The sequence below is a fragment of the Scyliorhinus canicula genome, chromosome 2 (genome assembly GCF_902713615.1).
Source record: "Scyliorhinus canicula chromosome 2, sScyCan1.1, whole genome shotgun sequence".
Lineage (NCBI taxonomy): Eukaryota > Metazoa > Chordata > Chondrichthyes > Carcharhiniformes > Scyliorhinidae > Scyliorhinus > Scyliorhinus canicula.
The window spans coordinates 215,217,932-215,242,469 of record NC_052147.1 but is presented as its reverse complement, the minus strand read 5'-3'; the positions used below and the strand labels follow the sequence as shown (position 1 = coordinate 215,242,469).

The 24,538-nt window shown below is 45.5% G+C and overlaps 1 protein-coding gene across 2 annotated transcripts in view; it reads right to left on the bottom strand.

Moving 5' to 3' along the window:
* Positions 1 to 8,650: 8,650 nt before the first annotated feature.
* kcnj3a (potassium inwardly rectifying channel subfamily J member 3a) overlaps positions 8,651 to 24,538 on the bottom strand; it is a 348,840-nt gene continuing 332,952 nt past the window's right edge. The window contains exon 3 of one of the 2 annotated variants that reach the window (XM_038789563.1): positions 8,651 to 13,285. In XM_038789563.1, coding sequence (XP_038645491.1) covers positions 12,690 to 13,285 — 596 coding nt within the window. In that variant the 3' untranslated portion in view covers positions 8,651 to 12,689. The remainder of the gene's footprint in view (positions 13,286 to 24,538) is intronic. The other variant, XM_038789567.1, reaches the window with a different exon arrangement.

Here is a 24,538-nt window from a genome sequence, read left to right as displayed (position 1 = left end):
GGGTCTGGACCATGGGATGGAGGATGATGACAACCCACTCTGCGATCAGCTCTGGTGCTCCTCGTTCTTTGCCAACTTCTGCCACCTGCCCGCAGGAGCACTTTCCACCATTCATTTGGTTATTCCTGCCTGCAAGCTGTCCATTCCATCACACGGTCCCATTGAGTCCCCTAGGGTGGCGGAAGTGGGGACAGCGGGGGGAGGGGGGGGGGGGGTGGGTTGTGGATGGGAGTGGAACACAGGATTGGTGTACGCTGGCTGAACTGCAGTCCCTGAGCTAAGAAAAACCCCAATGTTCGTCCATTCCCCCTACTCTCCACGCCCCCTCTGCGGCCAGCCCATACCAGCCCACCCCTAACACCCTTCTGACAGAGCACTGAGGCATGTTGCAACATTGTGCGCAGGTGTTTAATGTGACGTCTTACAACACCAGGTTAAAGTCCAACAGGTTTGTTTCAAACACGAGCTATCAGAGCACTGCTCCTTCCTCAGGTGAATCTGAGGAAGGAGCAGTGCTCCGAAAGCTCATGTTTGAAACAAACTTGTTGGACTTTAACCTGGTGTTGTAAGACTTCTTACCGTGCTCACCCCAGTCCAACGCCGGCATCTCCACATCATGTTTAATGTGACAACATATGTACAGGTTTACACCCTCGCCCCTTTCGCTAAACTGTGCCCTGCAATGGTGCCAACTTAGCTGGTGTCTACTTTTCTGGCCTGACAGGCCCTTTTGCCACGTCTAGGTGGATCCCCAGACAGTACTTCAGGAGTGGAGGTGGCCGGCTGTGATTCCCACCCTGTGACCTGGGTCACCGTTGTTAAGGAATGGGTTCAGAGACATTCCAATTAGATGTCTCATTGATGTTAAGTATCCAATAATTGACACTGATATGTAAAGAGGCTGCAGGTGGTCATTGTGAGCATGTGATATGGTGATAGAGTTTTGTGCAGAGTGTGTTCAAGGAAAAATAAAGGGTGTTTGTGAAAAGAAGCAGAACTCTTGAATCTTTACTCAACAGTAGATGGAAGCTAACAGTGGTAGCAGAGGATTGTTGTGGTGCAAATGTAAAGGGTTGAAATATACTTTTCCAGAAGAAAAAGAATATTCTGCATCAACCAAGGAGCGAGTGTGAAGGAAAGAAAAAAAAATATGTGGCTGAACCTAGAATAAAGATATAACTAACCACCATTATTTTCTGAAATGGTATTGTACGACCAATGGAGAAGTGCAGTTGTTATGTGGATGAAAGTAACTGCTTTGGGAAAGAGGAAACAAGGTATGGCATTGGCTCCTTCTCTACCTTATGAGAGTAAAATCCGGGACAAAGTGTTTTCTGAGCTGGAATTGGAAGAGTTAGACCCAGAAGAAGGTCTGGAGATTCTATTGTGTTTTATGGATAAGATTTAGCAAAAGGATGATTTGTTAAGTGCATATGAAGCCTGGTCAGAATTTGATAGATTCCGAACAACAGTGGATATCTCTATTGAGGTCTATATAATTGAATTTAGCAGACTATATAAAAGGCTGCACAAACACCGCTTGGAATTTCCACAGTCCGTATAAGCGTTAAAGTTACTGGACTGTGCGAGAGGGACCAATAGGGATAGGCTCCTAGTTTTGACAGGAGTTAAGTTTGCAGACAATGATACTATTCGATCAGATGATAGAAGCCTTAAAGAAGTTTCTGGGGAAACATTCAATTCCTATAGGTCTTGCGACAAAAATGTGTCAGTTGTAAATAAAGCAGACTATGGAAGATGCATTACTGACATGATGGTGAGATTATGCAGCTACAAACATGTTACGAGAGTATGGAAGGAAATCGGGACTTGGAAATTATGAGGACAGAAACCCATATAAAACCTATAACAGGAGGAGGGACATGGAGAATGGGAATAGGAAAATGAACCCCAGAAATGCCGGGGTATGATAAATCGATGTTTTCGGTGTGACTCTCCATACCATTATGCTTTCAACTGTCCAGCACATTATAATGGAGTGTTTGAAGCTACACATGACATGGAAGAGTTGGAAGAGGAAACAAATAGTGCCCAGAAAGAAGGCATTGTCCTATTAATGAGCAGTTTTATTCCAGTAATGAGAGTGTTGGTTGCAGAATCCTTCAATTGTGCTGTATTGCACAGTGGCTGCACATCTACTGTGTGTGGAATTGACTGGTTAAAATGTTAACTGGAATATTTGAATGCTGAAAATCGTAACAAGATGAAGGAATTTGGAAGTTCCACAAGTTTTAGTTTTGGGAAGGATAATACTCTGAAGTTACTGAAAAGAATGTTGATCCCTTGCAATATTGCCGGAGTGAATCATTCCATTAGCACAGATGTTGTATCAAGTAAGATACCTTTGCTTCCGAGCAGACCATCGATGAAGAAAGCATACATGAAACTGGATGTGGAACAGGATAAGGAACAGTTTTTGGAATCAAGGTGGACTTACAATTTACACAATTGGGACACAATTGTATTCCATCACTGGCAAATAATATTTCAGGTGCAGTTGTTAAGGATGTGTTATTGGCAACTGGAAATGGGACTTTAGCTGATAATAAGCTTGTTGTATTAAAACTGCACAGGCAATTTGCACATCCATCTCCATGGAGGCTGAAAAATTTATTAAAGGATGCTGGGATAAGGGATGAAGACTATACTAAGCTGATAGAACAGGTTAGTGCTCGCTGTGAGGTTTGTAGGATGTAGAGAAGGACACCGTCATGACCGATAGTAACCCTACCTTTGGCCAGGGATTTTAACGGCATTGTGACCATGGGCCTTAAGATCTGGGATAAAGCCAACAATATATTTATTTTGCATTTTATAGATTTAGCAACCAGATTTAGTCAATGAACTACTGTACAAAGTAAAGAAAAGAGAGTAATTTTGGATCAAATTGTGGAAAAAATGGATTGGGACAGGAATAGTCCCATCGGCAAAATTGCTTACAGACAACGGGGGCTAATTTGCTAATGTTGAGTTTAGGGATATGTGAATATCACAGTTATGAATACGGCTGCAGAAAGTCCATTTAGTAATGGTGTGTATGAAAGAAGCCATGCTGTTATATATGACATGCTCCGGAAAAGTTTGGCAGATAGACCTAATTGCAAGTTAATTCAGCTTTAACATGGGTGGTATATGCAAAGAATTCATCACAGATGGTTGGGGGCTATAGTCCCTATCAATTAGTATTTGGTAGAAATCCAAAAATTCCGTTCATTTTGGATGACCAGCCCTCCAGCTTGGGAAGGGACCACAATTAGCTCTGCCTTTGCTGAGCATTTAAATGCATTACATAGCAGTAGAAAAGCCTTTTTGGAAGCAGAAATCTCTGACAGAATTCACAGAGCTTTAAGGCATAATATGCAGCCATTGAATACCGTTTTTCAGCAAGGAAACATAGTATACTATAAGAGAGACAATTGTAATGAATGGAAAGGCCCAGGGAAGATCATAGGCATAGATGACAAAACAATTGTTTTGCAACATGGCAATCAGACTATTAGGGTATATTCATCAAGGATAATGGGTGCAGATTACAAATTTTCCAATTTAGACAGAGCAGACATGATGAAATGAAAAAATTGAAAATCGCTTATTGTCACGAGTAGGCTTCAAATGAAGTTACTGTGAAAAGCCCCTAGTCACCACATTCCGGCGCCTGTTCGGTGAGGCTGTCACGGGATGAGGAACCAGGGTAATTTGGTACGCACATGTTACAGAATTATGAGGATCAGTTAACTGATAAAGACAGGGTTTCTGTAGAGGAACACAATACTTCTGATGAATTAGAACAGGCCACTTTTCCAAAAGGACAACTGCCAAAAGTTAGAACAAAAGTGAGATACTTGCCTGAAGGGTCTAGTCAATGGAAGGATGCAACTGTTATTAATAGAGCAGAGAAGGCCACTGGAAAGTATAAATACTGGTTGGATGTACAGCATTCAGGGGAGCATGTCAAGACAATGGATTGGGAACAAGTAGTTCAAAAATGGAGGGCACAGAAATGCAGTGCCAGTGCAGATAGTACATCGGATAATGAAGAGGTGCGCAGGAAGAGGTCTAGAACTATTGAAAGGACATCCCACAGCAGAATGGAAAGATCAAGCAGTAGCAGTACAGAACGAGATACATAATTTGTCAAGGTCTCGGAACATGGGTAAGACTACGAGTATTACTAGGAGTAGAAGCCCACATGCACATGAGATTTTGGTGGCTTCCAATAAATTAGAGGAAAAAGTTATCAAAAATGCCAAACAGCAAGAACTGCGTAGTTGGAGTGAATTTGGGGTATACACGGAAGTACCGGATAGGGGACAAAGAGTTCTATTCCACAAATGGATTTGCACGGAAAAGGTTCTTCCGGATGGAACTTATAAGGCAAATGCCAGGCTTGTGGCAAGGGGATTTGAAGAAAACTTAGAAGATCACGATTTAAGGGTAGATTCACCTACGGCAAGAGAGGTTATTTTAAAGATCTTCTTGGCTCTATTAGCCACAAAGGCATGGAAATGTAAATCTATAAATATAAAAGCTGCCTTTTTGCAGGGGCATCAGCTTCAGAGAGACATTATTCTCCGTCCTCCTAAAGAGGCAGCTAACACAGAAGGGGTACTCTGGAAGTTGAGAAAATGTGTATATGGATTAAATGATGAGTCTAGAGTCTGGTATTTTTCAGTAAGGTCAGTTTTGTTAAAGTTAGGCTGTTGCCAGTTGAAAGCGGATCCGGCAATGTTTTACTGGCAGCATAAAGGAAACCTTTCCGGCATCTTTATGATGCGTGTCGATGATTTTTTTGGGATGGGACTAGTGATTTCGAAGCTATTGTAATCTCTGGGTTGATGAAAGAATTCAGGGTTGGAAGTCAGGCTTCCGGTGCATTTAAATATATTGGACTGGAAATCGGACAGACTAAGTTAGGTCCAACTTTACATCAGCAATCTTATTTGGAAATCATCAGCCCAATAGCAATTAACGGTGGTTGGTTTTCACAAAAAGACGCAGTGGTTTCAAAATGGGAAAAGAGCAACTGCGTAGTTTAAATGAGCAACTGAATTGGTTAGGTAAACCGATGAGACCGGACGTTAGTTTAGATGTCATAGAGTTGAGTATAAAAATGAATGTTCTTAAAGTGGAAGACCTAATGAGAGCAAATAAAGTGTTGGTCAAATTAAAAATGTAGGAGTGTGTTTTGAGGTTCCAAGTTTTAGGTGGTCTTAAGCACTTGAAACTCATAAATTTATGTGACGGAGCCAGGCTCGGGCTGATTCAATTTCAGGTCGTTCACCGGGCCCACAAGACGGTGGCTCGGATGAGCAAATTCTTTGGGATAGAGGACAAATGCACTAGGTGCGCGGGAGGACCAGCGAACCACGTTCACATGTTTTGGGCATGCCCTAAGCTCAGGGGGTACTGGGAGGGATTTGCGGGTGTCATATCCCGGGTGCTAAAAACAAGGGTGGCGGTTGGTCCAGGGATGGCAATTTTTGGGGTTTCGGAAGACCCGGGAGTCCAGTGGGAGAAAGAGGCTGATGTTTTGGCCTTTGCTTCCCTGATAGCCCACCGACGAATACTATTGGCGTGGAGGGACCCAAAGCCCCCAAAGACTGAGTTGTGGCTAGCGGACATGTCGAGTTTCCTGGGTATGGAAAAAATTAAGTTCGCCTTGAGGGGATCTGTACATGGGTACATGAGGGGGGGGGGGTATAGTAGAGTAGAGTAGGAGGGATAAAATGGTGGGTAGTACCGGTGGGAGAGGAGTGGCTTGTGCAGTATGCTACGATTTAAGTATTGAATGTACGTGGATATTTGCACATTTTTGCCTTTTTTGCTTTCTTTCTGTTGATGTCTGTAACTGTTTACAAAGCCAAAAACTACCTCAATAAAATTGTTTATTAAAAAAAAAATTTATGTGATGGAGTTTCAAGCACAAGTTTTATAATTTTCCTTTTGGGGAACAATGGAAAATGTTGCCCTCTTGTGTGGGAAACAAAGAAAATTAGGAGAGTGGTCAAAAGCACTTTGGCTGCTGAGATGTTAAGCCTTGTAGAGGCGGTCGATATGGCCTTTTATATATCTGAGATACTGACAGACATTTTGGGATTAGGGGATTTGGGTAACATACCCATCGAGTGTCACGTTGACAATAAATCCCTGTGGGAAAATGTGCACTCTACAAAAAGTGTGAATGAGATAAGGTTAAGGATAGACATCGCAGGTTTGAAACAGATGTTGGACAGAGGGGAGATAGCAAAAATTAAATGGGTCAACAGTAGCTATTAATTGTCCAATTGTTTTATGAAAAGGAGGTAGTTCACAGAAACTTTTGAATATTGTTAATGAACGGTGCCTGTTTCTGTGACTGTTTTGGGTTTTTTGTTTCCTTCCAAAAACAAAAATAAAAAAGGGGGTGGAATTTGCGTGTGTTTTTGAATTTCTTGTAATTTTGTTTTCACCAAATTATTTTTTTTCTCCAAGGATGGTGAGACTATTAAGGAATGGGTTAAGAGATATTCCAATTAGATGTTTCATTGATGTTAAGTATCCAATAATTGATGCTGATATGTAAAGAGGCTGCAGCTGGTCATTGTGAGCATGTAATGTGGTGATAGAGTTTTGTACAGAGTGTGTTCAAGGAAAAATAAAGGGTGTTTGTGAAAAGGAGCAGAACTCTTGAATCTTTACTCAACAGCAGACGGAAGCTATCACCCATTGGCAGTCGTCTTCAGGTGCGATCAGGCCTGGATGGGTCCGGCTGCTGCTCAGGTGTCCCAGCTGGCATGGCCCTGTTCTGCCTGCTGCCCACCACTGGGGACAGGACAGGGAGTGGGGAATCCGAAATGCTGCAGTGTTCCTGCTTCAATGTGCAAGCTGCTGCCAACGTTAATACTCAACATAATAAGAGTTGCATTTTACAGCTTTGGCAATTATCAACTAAATACTCATAAGCAGAGAGCAGGCAAAAGGTCCAGGCATTATGCCTTATTTGAATTAGACAAAAGGTTATTAAATTAATTTAGTTTGTAATAAATTGGCTTAGTTGGGTTCTTTGAAACCTTGCATCTTCAATTCACTTCAGAAGTACTGAATGGGAAGTAATACATTTTTATTTCTGACTTGAGAAAGCAAACATTTGTAAGCATTCTCGCACCTCTAAGGCCACAGTTCACATCTTATTGATCTGCAAATCTGCCCAACATGTGTGAAACCAATGGGCAGTATTCTCCGTTGCCCGACCTCGATATCATAATCGCCGATTGGGTGGAGCATCCCTTCTGACATTCAAATCGGGGGTGGCGCCGGTTTGACCCTAGTTTCCTATTCTCCACCCCCTCCAAAATGGCATCATCGCATTGCACGTCGCATGCCGTTGGAGAGGCGTTGGCGCATCATTGGAAGCCCATCCTCCCGAGGGGCTGAGTTCCCGACCGTGGTTGATGTGTGGTCTCAGTGGTCGGGAACCCAGCATGGCAGCCGCGGACTGAGTACAGCGCCGCCACAGTCGGCCGGGAGTCGTGGTTCTGGCTGGAGGGGGCTTCCGCAAGGGCTGGGGGATTGGTGGGGGGTGGCCAAGGGGAAATACTTGGCAGTTCGGGTCTGCGCACAGCCAATGCCATGTTGTATGGCGTGACCACTGCAGGTTGTTGCCGTGCGCATGCGTGCCCACCGACCCAGCCGTTTCTGACGCGGGAGCTGGGTGTTTACCCGCCGCTGCTGCTCGCCTCTCATCGGTCCCAAGATCGGTGAGGGTTCGGCGCTGATTTTGGCGTCATAAAACGCCATGGTTCCTATGCCGGCTTCGGCACTTAGCCGCAAAATCGGAGAATCCAGCCCAATGTGTTTACAATATCTTAACCCATCAAAAAGTATCAGTCAGCATAAATTAACATCCCATTGAGAAAGTATAAATATTTTTAATTTCATAGAATTCCTACAGTTTAGAAGGAGACCATTCGGCTCATCAAGTCTACACTGACCCTCTAAACGAGCACCCTACCTATGCCCACTCCCACACCCTTTGCCCGCAGCCGTACCTAACCTGCTCATAACATTCACCTGAGGAAGAAGCAATGCTCCGAAAGCTATTGTTTGAAGCAAACATGTTGGACTTTAACCTGGTGTTGTAAGACTTCTTACTGTGCTCACCCCAGCCCAATGCCCGCATCCCCACATCATGGCTCATAACTGGACACTAAGAGGAAATTTAGCATGGCCAATCCACCTAGCCTGCACATCTTTGGACTGTGGAAGGAAACAGGGCACCCGGAGGAAATCCACACAGAGGAGGGAGAAAGTGCAAGCTCTACACAGTCAGTCACCCGGGGCCAGCATTGAACCTTGGTAAAAGCAAATTACTGCAAATGCTGGAATCTGAAACGAAAACAGAAAATATTGGACAAACACAGCAAGTCTGACAGCATCTGTGGAGAAAGAAGGGAGCTGACGTATCGAGTCTGGATGCCTCTTTGTCAAACCTGGGTCCCTGGTGCTGTGAGGCAGCAGTGCTAGCCACTGTGCCACCTCTGTCGTTAAGTCAAGTTTACTGTTTGTCAGTTATCCTGGTTAGAGGTTTACACCAATGAAAATTAAATTCCAACAAAGAAGATTCAAGAAATAAGAACAGTATATAAATAGCAAATGTTATAAATGTACACTTTATTCACAGAATATCTGATAGCATAGTCACAGGATTAGACACAGGTGTATATTTAAAACTGAATGGAGCAACAACTGAAAAAAAAAAGTTTTTGTGCAATATCTTTGATGAAATTCATTGCTGATAAAACATTTTGCAAGAAATAGATTTTTAATACACAAAGGTGTATCACATTAAATATATTTAATATGTTGATTTTTGAATATTTTTGTTTGAACAGTCAGTTCCATTGATGTACCTGGGCATTAGCCTAGGATGTGTTAATTAACCCAACTATTTGTGTGAGTTGAATTAAAATAGTATAAATATAGTCTAATCTGCTTAGATGATTTGTGAAAGTCTGATTTGTCTGATTGTTATGATATCCATTTGAAGCAATCAAGGACGGTAGCTCTTTTTCGTTCATCTTTTAATGGTTGGTATTTTCCAGAGGTGCAACTGTTACGGGCATGAAACCGAAAAGGCATGGAGATGGAGAATGCAAGGCAGGAAGCAAGGACCAGGTGTGAACTTAATTCTGTATCTGGAGAATACCAGTAGGAGACCAAACTCAGAACAGGAAAACATGGAACAAAATTTTGAGACTCAAGAGTTAGGGAATATTGGGTAGGGTTCCATGACTGATAATTAAATGAGGATAGGCAAGGAACCATGACCCAGAAATGTACAGCACAAATGATGAGGAGCTAGAGAGAGCACTGAAGGAAAGTCCCTGACATTTTTCAGTTATGACTTGTGGAGCCCTAAGGAAGTTGCGGAAACAATTTCAAATAGGCATTTCCATGTTTCATCGGGTCTTTGCTGGTCTCCCGTTGGAACTTCAGCAGGAAATTAGAAGAACACCGGCAGAAATTCTGGGATATATAATCTTTATTGTCAAAAGTAGGCTTGCATTCACACTGCAATGAAGTTACTGTGAAAAGCCCCTAGTCACCACATTCCGGCGCCTGTTCGGGTACACAGAGGGAGAATTCAGAATGTCCAAATTGCCTAACAACAGATTTCAAAGTTATATGAGTGCAAGAGTGCACCTGGACAAAATATTTTGTTCAATTAGAGTTGTTCAGTTCAGCTGATATCCTAAAAGGACAGCATTCACGCCAGATGTAAAACAATGTCCAGTGAATAACTAGCTTCAAATGTGTTGTTAATTTGATTATTTTCATTATTTGACTCAATGATTAATCCAGATGAGTTCTGTCAGTGATTTTTTTGTACTTTAACTAAATTACCACAAAGAGAAACAGAATTACCTTTCTCATTGAATGAAGGCAGAACATAAATTAGGGTGATCCTACAATTTGATTTTAGTCAAGGCAGCATTGGACGGGGACATGAATCAAGGCTATTGTACCTATACAATGACCTCTCCCAGAAAGTGTATGTGTGGACATCCTGGTTGGAAATCCTGCCAACACTCACCATCCAGGCTCAAACACAAAGGAAGCAATTTTGACAATGGATGATAGTTTCAAACAAGTGATATTGCCTATACCAGTTAATCACTTTTCCCGATTTCCATTGGCTTAAATGGAAACTACTATTAGGAGACATGTTTAATTTGAGACTGAGCTATTATCACTTGTTTTATACTTCATCCAAAGTCAAAATTACCCCCAAAGCATGGTTATCGTAGCATCCAAAATGGCAAAATGGATCAGTTATTTGTACCAAGAGATATGTTTTAGTAAGTGGTGCTAATGGGGCTGTTTAGCTCACTGGGCTAATCGCTGGCTTTGAAGGCAGACCAAGACAAGCCAGCAGCACGGTTCAATTCCCATAACAGCCTCCCTGAACAGACGCCGGAATGTGGCGACTAGGGACTTTTCACAGTAACTTCATTTGAAGCCGACTCGTGACAATAAGCGATTTTCATTTTTCATAATGGTGACTGACTCTTTAGGGAAGGAAACAAATGACAGAATTGTATTGGAAATAGTAAGCAATGCTGTTATGTGATCATGATGGTTAATAGTTGAACATGACAGTGACAGAAAACAAGTAGCTTTATTCCTACAAATGAAAGCCAATATGTATGCGTTCATCCTTCCTGGCAGGTTGAAGATTTAACCTAGAATTTGACTGCCAGGACCCTCAAAACCTTTTTTTCTCATCTCCTACTGAATATTTCAGGTTTTGTGAGCAGACTAAGCTCTATTTTAACTTATCTGTCTCTCTAAAGTATCTGCTCCACTTGCTTTTACACTGCCTATTCCTGGACAGATATTTTTGCAGCAACCACCTTTACTTGTAAAACAAAATAACTCAATAAGCAGCGATTCTTAGTGCAACTTCAAGCATTTGTTAGAGAAGTATAAATTTACCTATAAGCACATCATTGTATAAACTTCCATTTAGAAACTTACTTTGTAAAATGTACCATTCCCCAGGTAGATTGACCTTTTGTGTTCATATTAACACTAAAATAGTTTTCAGTGGCAACCCAATTTCTTAACTCACAAAAGGGGTTCCACCTAAGTAAAATTATTTGAAATCCACACATCACTTACCTTGCTACAGGGATTGAACATAATACATCACAAAATGTGATCACTGTCATTCTGGAGGCCTCGTTTGATAATGAAAAACAGTTCTTTAGGCCTCATGTCATTGATCTACCTTAAATCTAAAATTACAATCTCAGTAAATAATCTATTATCATTGTGCAACTGTAATGGATTACAACAATTTTGGGAAACTGGAAAGTAAAAGGGGTATTATGGGAATAGTTAATATTGGAGGAGGGAAAAAAAGACACAGGTGATTAAAACAAAATGTCTTCCCTGTTCTGGACAAAAGACAATCCATCTTTGATGGAAGCAAAAGAAGAGTACTTAGATAACAACATTCATATACATTAGTGTTATTGAAACTAGTTTCACTATTTTGCATAGTAGCTAAAGACTTTAAAATATATTTTAACAAAAGTCTGATGCAAAAGCTATCATACATTATTGACAAAGGACACTGGAGTCTGTAAAAATGAAACAGCATAAACAGTTGAAAAATTTAATATAGTTTCAGCTAAAAACTGAGGCTGCAGTAGGAATAAATACAAGTATTCCATATTCCTTTAGTAATTCAAATAAACTAATGTTTATACACATAAAGTCTGCATGCCTGAAGATGCTCCTAGATTGGTAACATGTTTGACTTTATACAGTTCATAATATGACGCAGGCTGAAGTAAAAGTGTTATTCGAGATGATTAAACACAGACCTGCTGTGCAGTCTTGTTACCATAATACATCTTTTCCATTCCCTCATCCTTACTGCTGCCAGCACCACCACCTTCACTGTCTGCGTACACTCCAAAAAGCAATATTTTAAAACAAAGCAAAAAAAAAGTGAGGCCAATAAAACACAAAACAGGAAGATATCAGATTATTTAAGGCTAAAACTTTCTGATAAGAGCTCTGTATGCTCTGTATTGCCTATAGCCTTCTCTAATTTTGTAAGCAAAACATGCATTGAAAAGGACTAGTTTAAAGAGAACATATTATAATTTGACATACATAAGTATTGAAGATAATAATCATCTTAATTGTAATTTAAAGCGTGAAATCAATCCTCAAAAAATATCTACTCTCCTTTAGGAACACATTCTGCTGGACTTTAAGATCCTATTCTGTAATACATTTTATGAGGCAGAGCAAAACCTCTTTATATATATTTTTTGCTACTACTGAATAAATAAAAATTTAATGTGAATCATGCTATAAAACTATATGCAAGAGCTGCACATCATTATTGCATGCTATTTGTGATACTACATGCTAGTCGATGGTAATATTACAATGATTTTAAAATGGCTGAGGTCTTGTATCAAAGCAATAAACATTACATTTCACTACAGCTGGTAAATTAACATCTCAGAATGCATGTAGTGCTAATGAAACTTTGCCCTATTTTGTAGATATTAAATGCAGTATATTTGTCCCATTAATCTTTGAAAATTACAGTAGAATTGTGTTTGATCAAAAATTAGATTTTAGTGTCCATCAAAAAGTTCCTGAAGTTACGTAAAACGCTCGGAATTCATTTTCCTCAGTTTGGGAGGAAGGTTTCCCTCAATCCTTGAACCACCTGCTAATCTCTGTAGCTTTGGTGGCAGCTCTGCCACAGATTTACTCATTAGGTCACAGTTCACCTTACTGGTCTTTGGCACCAGTTTTTCCTCAGAATTTCCAGGAACTGAGCTGATTCGTTGAAGCTTCATTGGCAGATCTCCCATACTGTACATTTTTTCTGAGGTGGTAGAACTCATTCTTAGTAATTTTTTTGGTAGGTTTTCCCTCCCTGTAATCTTCTGCAGTTTCAGTGGTATCCTGGTACTTATATCATCAAGACTATCGAAGCAGTCCATAGAATCATTTCTATCTGGCATAGTGCCCCTGCTGTTATTAACCGCTGGGGCCATCAAAGGAGAGGTCATGAACAACATTTCCTCTTGTTCTTTTACACTGTATGGTGGTGTCGGAATTTCGAAAGTTGCATGAAATTGTGAGTAGTCTACTTTGAAGAATCCTTCTTCCAGAGAAATAACTGGGAAAAAACGGTTACCCCAAAGAACTTCATCTTCTGTGTATGAGGTCCTTGCTTGGCATGTCATACCTAGAGGGAAAAGACAAATGTAAATAAATGATTATGCCAGAATTTAAACTTGACATGCCATATTGATCTGATTATTTCATCGGGGATAATTGATAACCACTACATAAAGTCAAAAATCAGGCACTTAATTAACATTCCAATGTCAATCAATTGGAAACAGAACTTTGGGCTCTTACACACTTGTAAAGAACCCTCAATCTCAAAAATTAAACACTGCTGAACACTGCATTTAAATCTGTTCCATACAGATCTAAAGAACTGACACATTGGACAGAATTTGTCTTACCTGCTGGCTGAAGGGCTGGTCAGAGCCCAGCAAATCCTACATTGGCGAATATTAAGTGTCTAGCAGGGGCGTAAGTGGCCACTGTCAGATCTTCCCTGGAGTTAGGGAACTGGTTGAGGAAATCCCACCCCCTGAGCTCCAGCTAATCAGAGGTTAGCAGGTCGCTATTGCAGTCAGTGCCACAAAGGTAGCTGCTGGCAATGCATCCACCAGAGGCCCAGGATCAATGAGGGACCCAAGCCTAAAGGTGAGGGCAAGATGGGGGTTGCCAGATTGGAGTTACAGGAAAGCAGGGAGGAAGGTTGAAGTGTGTCCAAAGCAAGGAAGGGGTTGATGTCAGTCTGCTTCCCCAACCCCACTTCACAATGCCAAGTCCCTTACTCAGGCATTGTGCCTTTGAATGAACGAACCCGCCCTGGGAGCCCAGAAGCAAAGGTGACAAGAAGACACATGGTGAATCCCTTGCCTGGTGTTGCTTGCATACCAATGATATGGAGATGAGCCCCTTAAGTTGGTAGTCATTGCCCACATAAGAGCCTCTATTACCATCCGGAGAGGAAGTCCGTCCAACATACTTCCTGCCATAGACTTGCAGTTGGGAATATAGTGGGGTCCCCAGTTGATACCTTCATACCCTATTAAATAATCCCTGCTGTAAACCTGCTGACAGTCATCATTAAACAAAGCCCAGTGCTTGTATCAATGGAAGCAGTGTGATCTATAATTGATATATCTCTGCTCAAGTTGGAAAAGTAACCAGTACCAGATAGATGCATTCTAGGTTATGCAGGAAGCATGGGTGGAAATTTCAGAGGAACTTGTCACAATTCTCCAATCCTCCTCAACTATGGGAATGGTGCCAGGATAAATCCGACAAATACAGGTCAGTTCATCTAGTGTCACTGGTGGAAACATTTTGAGGCAATAATCCTCAAGAACACAAGGGTTTGGAGCAGGTGTATGCCATCAAGCCCCTCAAGCCTGCTCATAATCGAATAAAATCATGGTTGATCTGATTGAGGCCCCAAGTTCACTTTCCTGTCTGCCCCCATGATCCTCGACTCCCTTGTCGACCAAAACTCTATCTAACTCAGCCTTGAATATATTCAATGACGCAGCCTCCACTTCTCTAGTAGAAGAGAACTCCTCAGACTGACGACCCTCTTGAAAGAAAAATAATCTCCTAATCTCAGTCTTAAATGGGAGACCCCTAAATTTAAACTGTGTGTCCTAGTTCTAGACCTCTCTATAAGCCGTACCGTCCTCTCAGCATCCACCCTGTCAAGTCCCCTCAGGGTATTAGGCCAGCATTTTATGGCCCATCCCGCCCAGTGGGATATTACGGTCCTGCTGAAATAAACAGAAATTTAAATGTCCACCACATTCTCCAGGGTGGAGAAACGTTGTGATGGGGCCGTGAAATCCTGGCCTCAATTCTTCAGTGAGATCACCTCTCACTCTTCTAAACCCCAATGGGTATATGACCAACCTGCTCAACCTTTCCTCAAAAGATAATCCATTCATCCCAGGAATAAATTGAGTGAACCTTGTCTGAATTGCTTCCACTGTAATTATATTCTTTCTTAAGTAAGGAGGCCAAAACCATACACAGTACTCCAGATCCTGGACAAACCTAACTAACATTTGGAAAAATATGGGCTAATGAATGAAAGTCAACACAGATAAATTCAAATATGTTTTGACTAAGTGGATTGAGTTATTTGATGAAGTAAATGGAGAGGTTTGATGAGGGTAGAGTAGGTGATATTGTGAATATGTATTTTCACATTGACTTTATTAATAGAGGCATTGAGTACAAAAGCAAGAAGGTTGTGCGAAACAGTTATAAAACATTGGCTTGACCTTTGCTGAAGTGTTGACCAGAATTCTCCATCGGTTCACGGCAGCGGAAATCTCTGGTCCCGCTGCAGTGAATGGAGTTTTGGCTGAGCGGCAAATTCTCTGCTCTCGCTGGCAGTGGTGGTGGGGTGAACTCGGATCGGAGAATCCCGGCCATTGTGTTCAATTCAGCGCACCAAACTCTAGGGCGGATGTCAAGGCATTAAAGTCAGGCATGAGCCAAACAGCTTTCACGAGGTTAGTGCTGGACTCTGCCCTTCAGAAACAGGAAGACCTGCCCTCAAAAGCTGCAGACTAATCTGATTGGTTCTGGTGCTCTTGGGAATACAAGGGGGCTCCCAGGAAGAAGTGTCATGGATGCCAGTCTAACGGTAGTTGGGCATTTTCTGGTGAGGAGAGGTTGGGAACCTTAAGGAGAGGGGCTGGGGTGGGAGGCAGGTTTTAGAGGCCAGTGGAAGAAAGCACAAAGGGTAAAGGTAACATCTTGGGGTGGAGCCCTGATGGGCATGGGGCACAACCCAAAGGAGCTATCCACCCTTTCTTCCTGCCTTTTCACCAGAGTTGGAGAAAATGCAGTCCCACGTTCCTCTGCCCCCTCATATTGTGGCAACGGAGCTGAAGGTTGGACTTTAATTGGTCACTTAACAGTCTTAACATGCCTAAGTATGGATGGGCTGGATGATATCTTACCTGCCCGCTATATTATGGAGGAACGCTCAGGGGTGGGAAGGCGGCGATGGACTAGCCACGTGTCCTAATTTATATGCCCCCCTCCATTGCCTCAAATGCATGGCGGGGTGCATAACATTTAGCCCGATGATAAATGACCTTGTGTATTCCTCTTCATGGTTAGATTTATGATTTTACTTTACTCTGAGCAGCATTAATCTAGAAATTAAATATTATTACATTTTAAGGTCATGTCAATATGTAATTTAAGTTCACAGCAGCAACCCAACCTAATTATTACTGCAGTATAATTCATCTTTTCTACATGTCAACAAAACATGGGTAAGGTGATTAAAGCTTTAACATTTGGCTTTTTGATACAGTACATGGATCATGGCCAATACGCCTAATCTGCACATCTTTGGACTGTGGGAGGAAACCAGTGCACCCAGAGGAAACCCACACAGGCACGGCGAGAATGTATAAACTCCACACAGACCCAAGGCCGGAACTGAGCCCGGGTCCTTTGCACTGCGAGGCATAAGTGCTAACTGCCACCATGCTGCATTTCACATTCACTGTACTGAATTTATGGTTTGAAAAAATGATGTTTGTGCACTTGCTGTCTGCAAGTGCTCAATTTCACAACTTTTTGTCCTCCGTTTTCCCATTAGAATCCTGTACCTTGATTTGTAATGGATTTTGCCTATGTAAACTTGACATTGTGAAAGCACAACATGGAAACCTGGTGCCCACACACTGAGCTGAATTTTACGGCTTCCACATCTGTCAAGCAGGTTTGAAACAGGGGCATGCAAAAACGGGGTTGGTGGCTAGCTTACTGTTTAACCCTCCACCCTGAGCTGAACCCCATAATATGATGTGCAGGTAAGTGACCTGTTAGCCAACCCGCCCTTAGACCTAATGAGATGCTTAACTTGCAAATTAAAAGTCAATTAAGGGCCTATTTCTGACTCTGCTGCCACAATACGATGGGTGGTGGACGATGGAGGAGAGTGGGAAGGCTGTTTTTCACCGATTATGGGGATGTCCTGTGTCATTGGGGCACCCCCAAGATGTTGCCGCCCCCCCCCCACCGTGCCTAATCACATGGCCTCGAAACTGTGACATCCCAACCCCCACTGCACCTTAACAACCCACCTTCCCCCCCCCCCCCCCCCCTCCCTGGGTCCGCAATCCCATCCTGCCTGAAAAGGCCCAACTCCTCTCAGTCTGGCATCCAGAAAATTCTTCCTGGGGACAACTTGGCCGCCAGCCAAACAGGCTGACCAGCAGCTCTCCAGGGCAGGACTTTCTATCCCTGAAGGGTGGAAGTCCCGCATTCACCTGGTTCAGGGGACCACCCGCAGCGTATCATTGCTGTGGGACAGCCTTTTTTAAAATGCTGGTTTCAACTGACTTTTTTACTACTGCGGTCCTGCGAGGAAGCAAACTCTAGCCCCTTGCCTAAAATGTTTTCTGCAGTTTATCTTCAACTCCTGTGCGATTCTCACTAATTAAACTATGTATTGGCCCCAAAAATTATATTAATAAAATTAAATCCAAAAATTACTTATTACATAATTATACGATTAACATTGTCAATTTAATGCCCTTTGTGTCTTTTAATACCTTCAGTAAATATTTTTGCTTGGAAGTATCAGCCTGTTTTGAATACATGAGCGTGGTGATATCATGGTTGTGTTGTAATTCACCGGCTGACCACTAGGAGTCTCATTAGTATATAAGTGAATGTTAGAGTCAGGTGACCTCAGATTGACTGGAGAGATGGAAGAGAGAGGTTGCCTGTGTATGTAAATACTGTTATTTATCTGTTGTTTTGTATATAGTTGACTCACAGTTAATGTTAATAAATTGTTTATAGTTTTAGCGACAAGTGTTCTTGTAATATAAATCAGGCCATTCAACAAGAAAATTATATGGTACCAGGTCTGGATGGTATTAAAAACTATCAGCCTGCCATGTGGTCCACAGAGATTTGAATATTTTGCAGACTTCCAGAATTAACAACATGGGAGTTGTTTTTTTTTTATAAATGTTTTTATTCAGTTTTCATATTTTATATTGAACAAATTACAAATTGTTAGGAGAAAGAAAAAAAAAACAAAAAAAAACAAAAAAAAAGACAAACACGCAAAAATTAACATACATATTTACAGGTAAGCATCTTCGTAGTAGTAACTGCGCCCCCCCCCCCCCCCTCAACATGTTTATTTAGTTTGGTTTTGGGCCTTAGCTAGCCATCGAACCCCCGTAACGAACCTGTAGCCCCCCCCCCTCCCGCTACCTTCCCCCGACTATTCTTCCTCTTGTACATTGGCCACAAATAGGTCCCGGAACAGTTGCATGAATGGCTCCCACGTTCTGTGGAAGCCGTCGTCCGACACTCGGATGGCAAATTTGATTTTCTCCATTTGGAGAGATTCCGAGAGGTCGGACAGCCAGTCCGCAGCTCTGGGCGGTGCCGCTGACCGCCAGCCAAACAGGATTCTACGGCGGGCGATCAGGGAGGCAAAGGCAAGGGCATCCGCCCTCCTCCCCAGGAATAGATCTGGCTGTTCTGAAACCCCGAAGACCGCCACTATCGGGCATGGCTCCACCCTCACTCCCACCACTTTGGACATTACCTCGAAGAAGGCTGTCCAGTACTCCACGAGTCTGGGGCAAGACCAGAACATGTGGGCGTGGTTGGCCGGGCCTCTTTGGCACCGTTCACATCTGTCTTCCACCTCCGGGAAGAACCTACTCATACGGGTTCTTGTTAAGTGGGCTCTATGTACCACTTTTAGTTGCGTCAGGCTGAGCCTTGCGCACGTGGAGGTGGAGTTGACCCTATGCAGTGCTTCGCTCCAGAGTCCCCACCCGATCTCCATCCCCAGGTCGTCCTCCCATTTCCTCCTTGTTGCGTCCAGTACGGTGTCGTCCCTATCTACCAGTCGGTCATACATGTCACTACAGTTCCCTTTCTCTAGGATACTTGCGTCCAGTAGGTCTTCCAGTAGTGTCTGTCGTGGCGGTTGTGGGTACGTCCTTGTCTCCTTTCGTAGGAAGTTTTTGAGCTGCAGGTACCGTAGCTCGTTCCCCCCAGCTAGCTGAAATTTCTCTGTCAGTTCGTCCAGTGTTGCGATCCTGTCGTCCGTGTATAGGTGTCTGACTGTCAGTGTCCCCCCGTCCTGCCTCCACCTTTTGAAGGTGGCGTCGGTCAGTGCTGGTTTGAACCTATGGTTGTTGCAGATGGGAGCCCTGTTCGACATTTTGGTCAGGCCAAGTTGCTGCCGCAGTTGGTTCCAGGATTGGAGGGTGGCTGTCACCACTGGGCTGCTGGAGTGTTTTTTGGGTGGGGATGGGAGTGCTGCCGTGGCGAGGGCCCGGAGGGAGGTTCCCATGCAGGAGGCCTCCTCCGCACGCACCCACTCAGCTTCTGGCTCCTGGATCCATCCTCTTACTCGCTCGGCTGTTGCTGCCCAGTGGTAGAATTGTAGATTCGGGAGGGCTAACCCTCCCCTGGTTTTTGTTTTTTGTAAGACCTTCTTTGGGATCCTAGCATTTTTACCCCCCCATACGAACGCCATGATGAGTTTGTCCAGCGCTTTGAAAAAGGCCTTGGGGATGTAGATCGGAATGGATCTAAACAGGAAGAGGAACCTGGGCAGTACGTTCATTTTGATCGTCTGAACTCTCCCCGCGAGGGAGAGCGGGAGTGTGTTCCATCTTTGCAGGTCCTTTTTAACTTCCTCCGTCAGGCTGGTGAGGTTCCATTTGTGGATCCCTTTCCAGTCATGGGCTATTTGGATCCCCAGGTAGCGGAATTTATTTCGGGCTTGTTTGAACGGCCGCCCCTTTAGTGCTGCCCCCCCCCCCCCCCCCTTGCGGGTGTACTGGGAAGATCTCACTTTTGCTCATGTTGAGTTTGTAGCCCGAGAAGGCTCCAAACTCTTTCAGGAGCGCGATGATTCCGTCCATGCTGCTTTGTGGGTCCGAGATATAGAGGAGCAGATCATCCGCATAGAGTGAGACTCTGTGCTCTCTACCTCCCCTTCGGATCCCCCTCCAATTTTTTGCTGCCCTGAGCGCGATTGCTAGCGGTTCAATTGCTAGTGCGAACAGCAGCGGGGACAGTGGGCATCCTTGTCTGGTGCCCCTGTGCAGCTGGAAGTATTGGGAGTTGGTATTGTTGGTCTGTACACTCGCCATGGGAGCGTTGTACAGGAGCTTTACCCAAGCGGTGAACCCTGTTCCAAGCCCGAACCGCTCCAGTACCTCTATGAGGTATTTCCACTCGACTCTGTCGAAGGCCTTTTCTGCGTCCAGGGAGACAATCACCTCTTGTGTTCTCTCCCCGGAGGGGGTCATTATCACGTTCAGCAGGCGCCTGATGTTCGCGGTCAGCTGTCTACCTTTGACAAAGCCCGTCTGGTCCTCTGTGACCACCTCAGGTACACAGTCTTCTAGCCTTTTGGCTAGGATTTTGGCCAGTATTTTGGCGTCTGCATTCAGCAGAGATATGGGTCTGTATGACCCACATTCCGTTGGGTCTTTGTCTTTCTTAGGTATCAGCGAGATTGAGGCCTGTGCTAACGTGGGTGGCAACGTGCCCCTAGCTAGCGAGTCTGTGAACATCTCCCGCAGGTGCGGGGCCAGCGCTGTCGCAAATTTTTTGTAGAAGTCCGCCGGGAATCCGTCCGGTCCCGGCGCCTTCCCCGCCTGCATGGAGCTAATGCTCTCCATGATCTCTCCCAGTGCTAGTGGTGCTTCCAGATCCCGTTTTCTGCCCTCTCCCACAACTGGTATGTTCAGTCCGTCAAGAAACCGGTTCATCCCAGCCTTCCCCGTTGGGGGCTCTGAGGTGTACAGCTCTTGGTAGAAGGCCTTGAAGGTTTTGTTAATCCTCTCTGGTTCTGTTTCCAACGTGCCTCTGGTATCTCTGATTTGCGCAATTTCTCTGCTGGCTGCCTGCTTTCTCAGCTGGTGGGCCCGGCGGCTGGCTTTGTCTCCGTGTTCGTATAGGGCCCCGCGTGCCTGGCGGAGTTGGTGTACTGCTTTCCTGGTGGAGAGCAGGTCAAAGTTCCTTTGTAATTTTTTTCTCTCCGCCAGGAGTTCTACAGTCGGGGCCTCGGAGTATTTATGGTCTACCTCCAGTATGGAGTCGACCAGCTTCTGCCTAGCCACCCTTTCCTCCCTATCTCTTTGCGCTTTGTAGGCTATGATTTCCCCTCTTAGTACGGCCTTAAGCGCTTCCCAGAACGTGGAGGGTGAGACCTCCCCGTTTTGGTTGATCTCAGTGTACTCCGCTATGGCCTGCGCTATCCTTTCGCTGAAGGCCTTGTCAGCTAGTAAGGCACCGTCCAACCTCCATTTGGGGCGCTGGGCCCTTCCCGTCTCTAGCCGCACATCCATGTAGTGTGGAGCGTGGTCTGATATCACAATTGCGGAGTATTCCACCTTGTCTATCTCTGGAAGCACCGTTTTCCCCACCACAAAGAAGTTAATTCTGGTGTACACGTTGTGTACTGGGGAGAAGAAAGAGAATTCTTTCTCCCCCGGGTGGGCGAATCTCCAGGGGTCTACTGCTCCCATCTGCTCCATATAGTGGCTGAGTTCCCTTACCATGTTTGAGGTTCTCCCCATTCTGGGGTTTGATCTGTCCGTCGTTGGGTCCTGTACACAGTTGAAGTCCCCCCCCATGATTAGTCGGTGCGTCGCTATGTCCGGGATTTCTGCCATGGTCTTTTGGATGAAGCTCGTGTCGTCCCAGTTGGGCGCGTACACGTTAACTAGAACTACCGGCGCCCCATCCAGGGCCCCGCTGACCATGACATACCGTCCCCCTGGGTCCGTAACCGTCTTTGTCGCCCTAAACATTGTCCTCTTGCCAATCAGGATCGCCACCCCCCTGGCCCTTGCCCCATAACAGGAATGATAGGTTTGTCCCACCCAGCCCTTTCTTACCCGCAGTTGGTCCTGCTCCCTCAAGTGCGTCTCTTGGAGGAAGACTATGTCGGCCCTCATGTTTCTAAGGTGGGTGAGGACTCTAGATCTCTTCACTGGGCCGTTAAGTCCCCTTACGTTCCAGGTGACTATTCTGGTGGGGGGCTTCTGCCCCCTTGCTTCTGTGGGGTTAACCATATTTGTCCGGTGGACGCGCCCCTGCCCTCTGGGGTTTCCCTTTGTTAGGGGGCCGTCCAGGATGTCCACTATCACTGCTCTCCCCATGCGGTCGGGTCCCTGCGCTCCGGGGTTCCCCCTTGTCCCGGGGACACCCGCCATGGCCGTCCACTGTGTGTCCGCCACGCGGGTAGTCCCCTGCACTCCGGGGGGCCCCTTCACCCACAGACCGTACTGGGTGGGTGCTTGCAGCAGTTCCCTGTTTCGAGCCCTTGTCTGTGGCACTTTGTGGCCCTATTCCCTTACTGGCCTCTTTTGTCCCTTCGTCCCTGCATTTCCCCTCCCTGGTCTTTCGCCCCCCGAGTGCCCCCCCCCCCCCGCTCTATCCCTTTCGGGGATACCCCTGTATACCCCTCCATTGCCCCTCTCTCCCCCATTCCTGTCCCCATTTGCTCTCCCACCTTTGATGGGTGATCCCCCCCCTCCCCTGCCTGGCGCCTTCCCCCCTGTTGGGGGTGCGCTGCGGCCCTGCTCTGTTGCGCGCCCCCTTCGCTAGCTTTCCTGCTAGCACGGTGGCTCCCCTCTCGGAGGTTGCTGTCCCGCTTCCCCTCTCCCCTCTCCAGTACTCCCGTTCCCTCGTGCCGGGGCCTGGCCTCCCACCTGGAGCGGGCCCTTGGGCATTGGGTTGTTTTTCGTTCTGGGTGTTCCTGCCAGGGGGGAGGGGGCTGGCTTTGCCTCGCCCCTCCCCACCCCCCCGTCGGCATGACGTATCTCCTTGCCATGGGCCCCTCGTCCCTACTTCCCATTTATTTTTTCCAGCCCGTGCTCCTCGACGAATCTATTCGCCTCGGCAGGGGCTGTAAAGAAATATTCCTTGTGTTGGTATGTGACCCAGAGTTTTGCTGGGTACAGCATACCAAAACGTACTTTGTTCTTATAGAGAGCTGCTTTCGCTCTGTTGAACTCCGCCCGTCTCTTAGCTATGTCCGCTCCAAAATCCTCGTAGATTCGGATGGCGTGCCCGTCCCAATTGCAGGCTCTATTCTCCTTGGCCCAGCGCAGGATTGTCTCCCTATCCCGGTACCGGTGCAGTCTGGCTATAACTGCTCTCGGTTTTTCCCCTTCCTTGGGCTTCGGGCGCAGTGACCGATGAGCTCTGTCCATTTCCGGTGGGGTGGGAAAAGTTTCCCGCCCCACTAAGGAGCCCAGCATCGCAGCCACGAATGTTGTGGGATTTCTACCCTCTATCCCCTCTGGCAGGCCCACTATCTTAATATTTTGCCTTCTCGAGCTGATCTCCTGGTCGTCTACCCTGCCCTTCAGGCTCCCCTGTGTTGCACTCAGTTTCACCATTCCCCTCTCCAGGGATATGCCCCGGTCGCTCGCGTCAGTCGCTGCCTTCTCCAGCTCTTTAATGGTTGCCCCCTGGGCTTCCAGTATCTTCCCTTGGGCATCCACTTTCTTCTCCAATCTGGTCAAAACCTGCTGCACCCCTGACATGGCCCTGGTCACTGCTGCCTGTGCTGCGGCCTCTGCGTCTGCTTTTAACTCTGCCTTGATTGCCTGCAGCTGCTCCCTCACCACCTCGGCAAAGGCTTCCTTCCAATTCACGCCCCCCTATAACCCCAGGGGAGAGGTTGCCCGCCCGTCCAGCTCTTCTGGATGCGGCGAAACATTCTTCCCGCCGCTTCGCGTGTTGACTCGTTCGCCCGAGTTGGCTTGCCCTTTGCCCCGTCTACTTCCGGTGCCCCCTTTCTCTTGGTTCCCTTCTGGCATTTTTTTCTCCCCCTTCCCCTTCATCTTTTCTTCTCTCCTTGTTCTTCTTTTCCCCCTTTTCCGCACCCTATTTTTATTTTATTTATTATTATATATCTATATATATATATATATATTTATATTTTTTTTTTTTATTTATTTATTTTTTTTTTAAATTTATTTCCCCTACCCCTTTTCTCTTTACCAGTTTTCTTTTGGGTTTTTTTTTTAAAAAAAAAGAACAGAAATACAAGTCTTTTTTTTTTTCTTTTGTCTTCTCTCCCCACTCAACCAGGAGAGAGAGAGAGAGAGTCCCTTTGTCTCTTTGTCCTTGCCACGTGGTGGTCACTGCAGTTGGGGGGGGGGGGGGGCGAGTGGGCCGGTGGTCGCTGCCGGTTGGGGGGGGGGTGTCCCCGCTGCTGGCTGGGGGGGGGGGGGTGTCCCCGCTGCTTGTGGGGGGGGGGGTGTCCCCTCTGCTTGTGGGGGGGGGGTGCCCCGCTGCTGGCTGGGGGGGGGTGTCCCCGCTGCTGGCTGGGGGGGGGGGGGGTGTCCCCGCT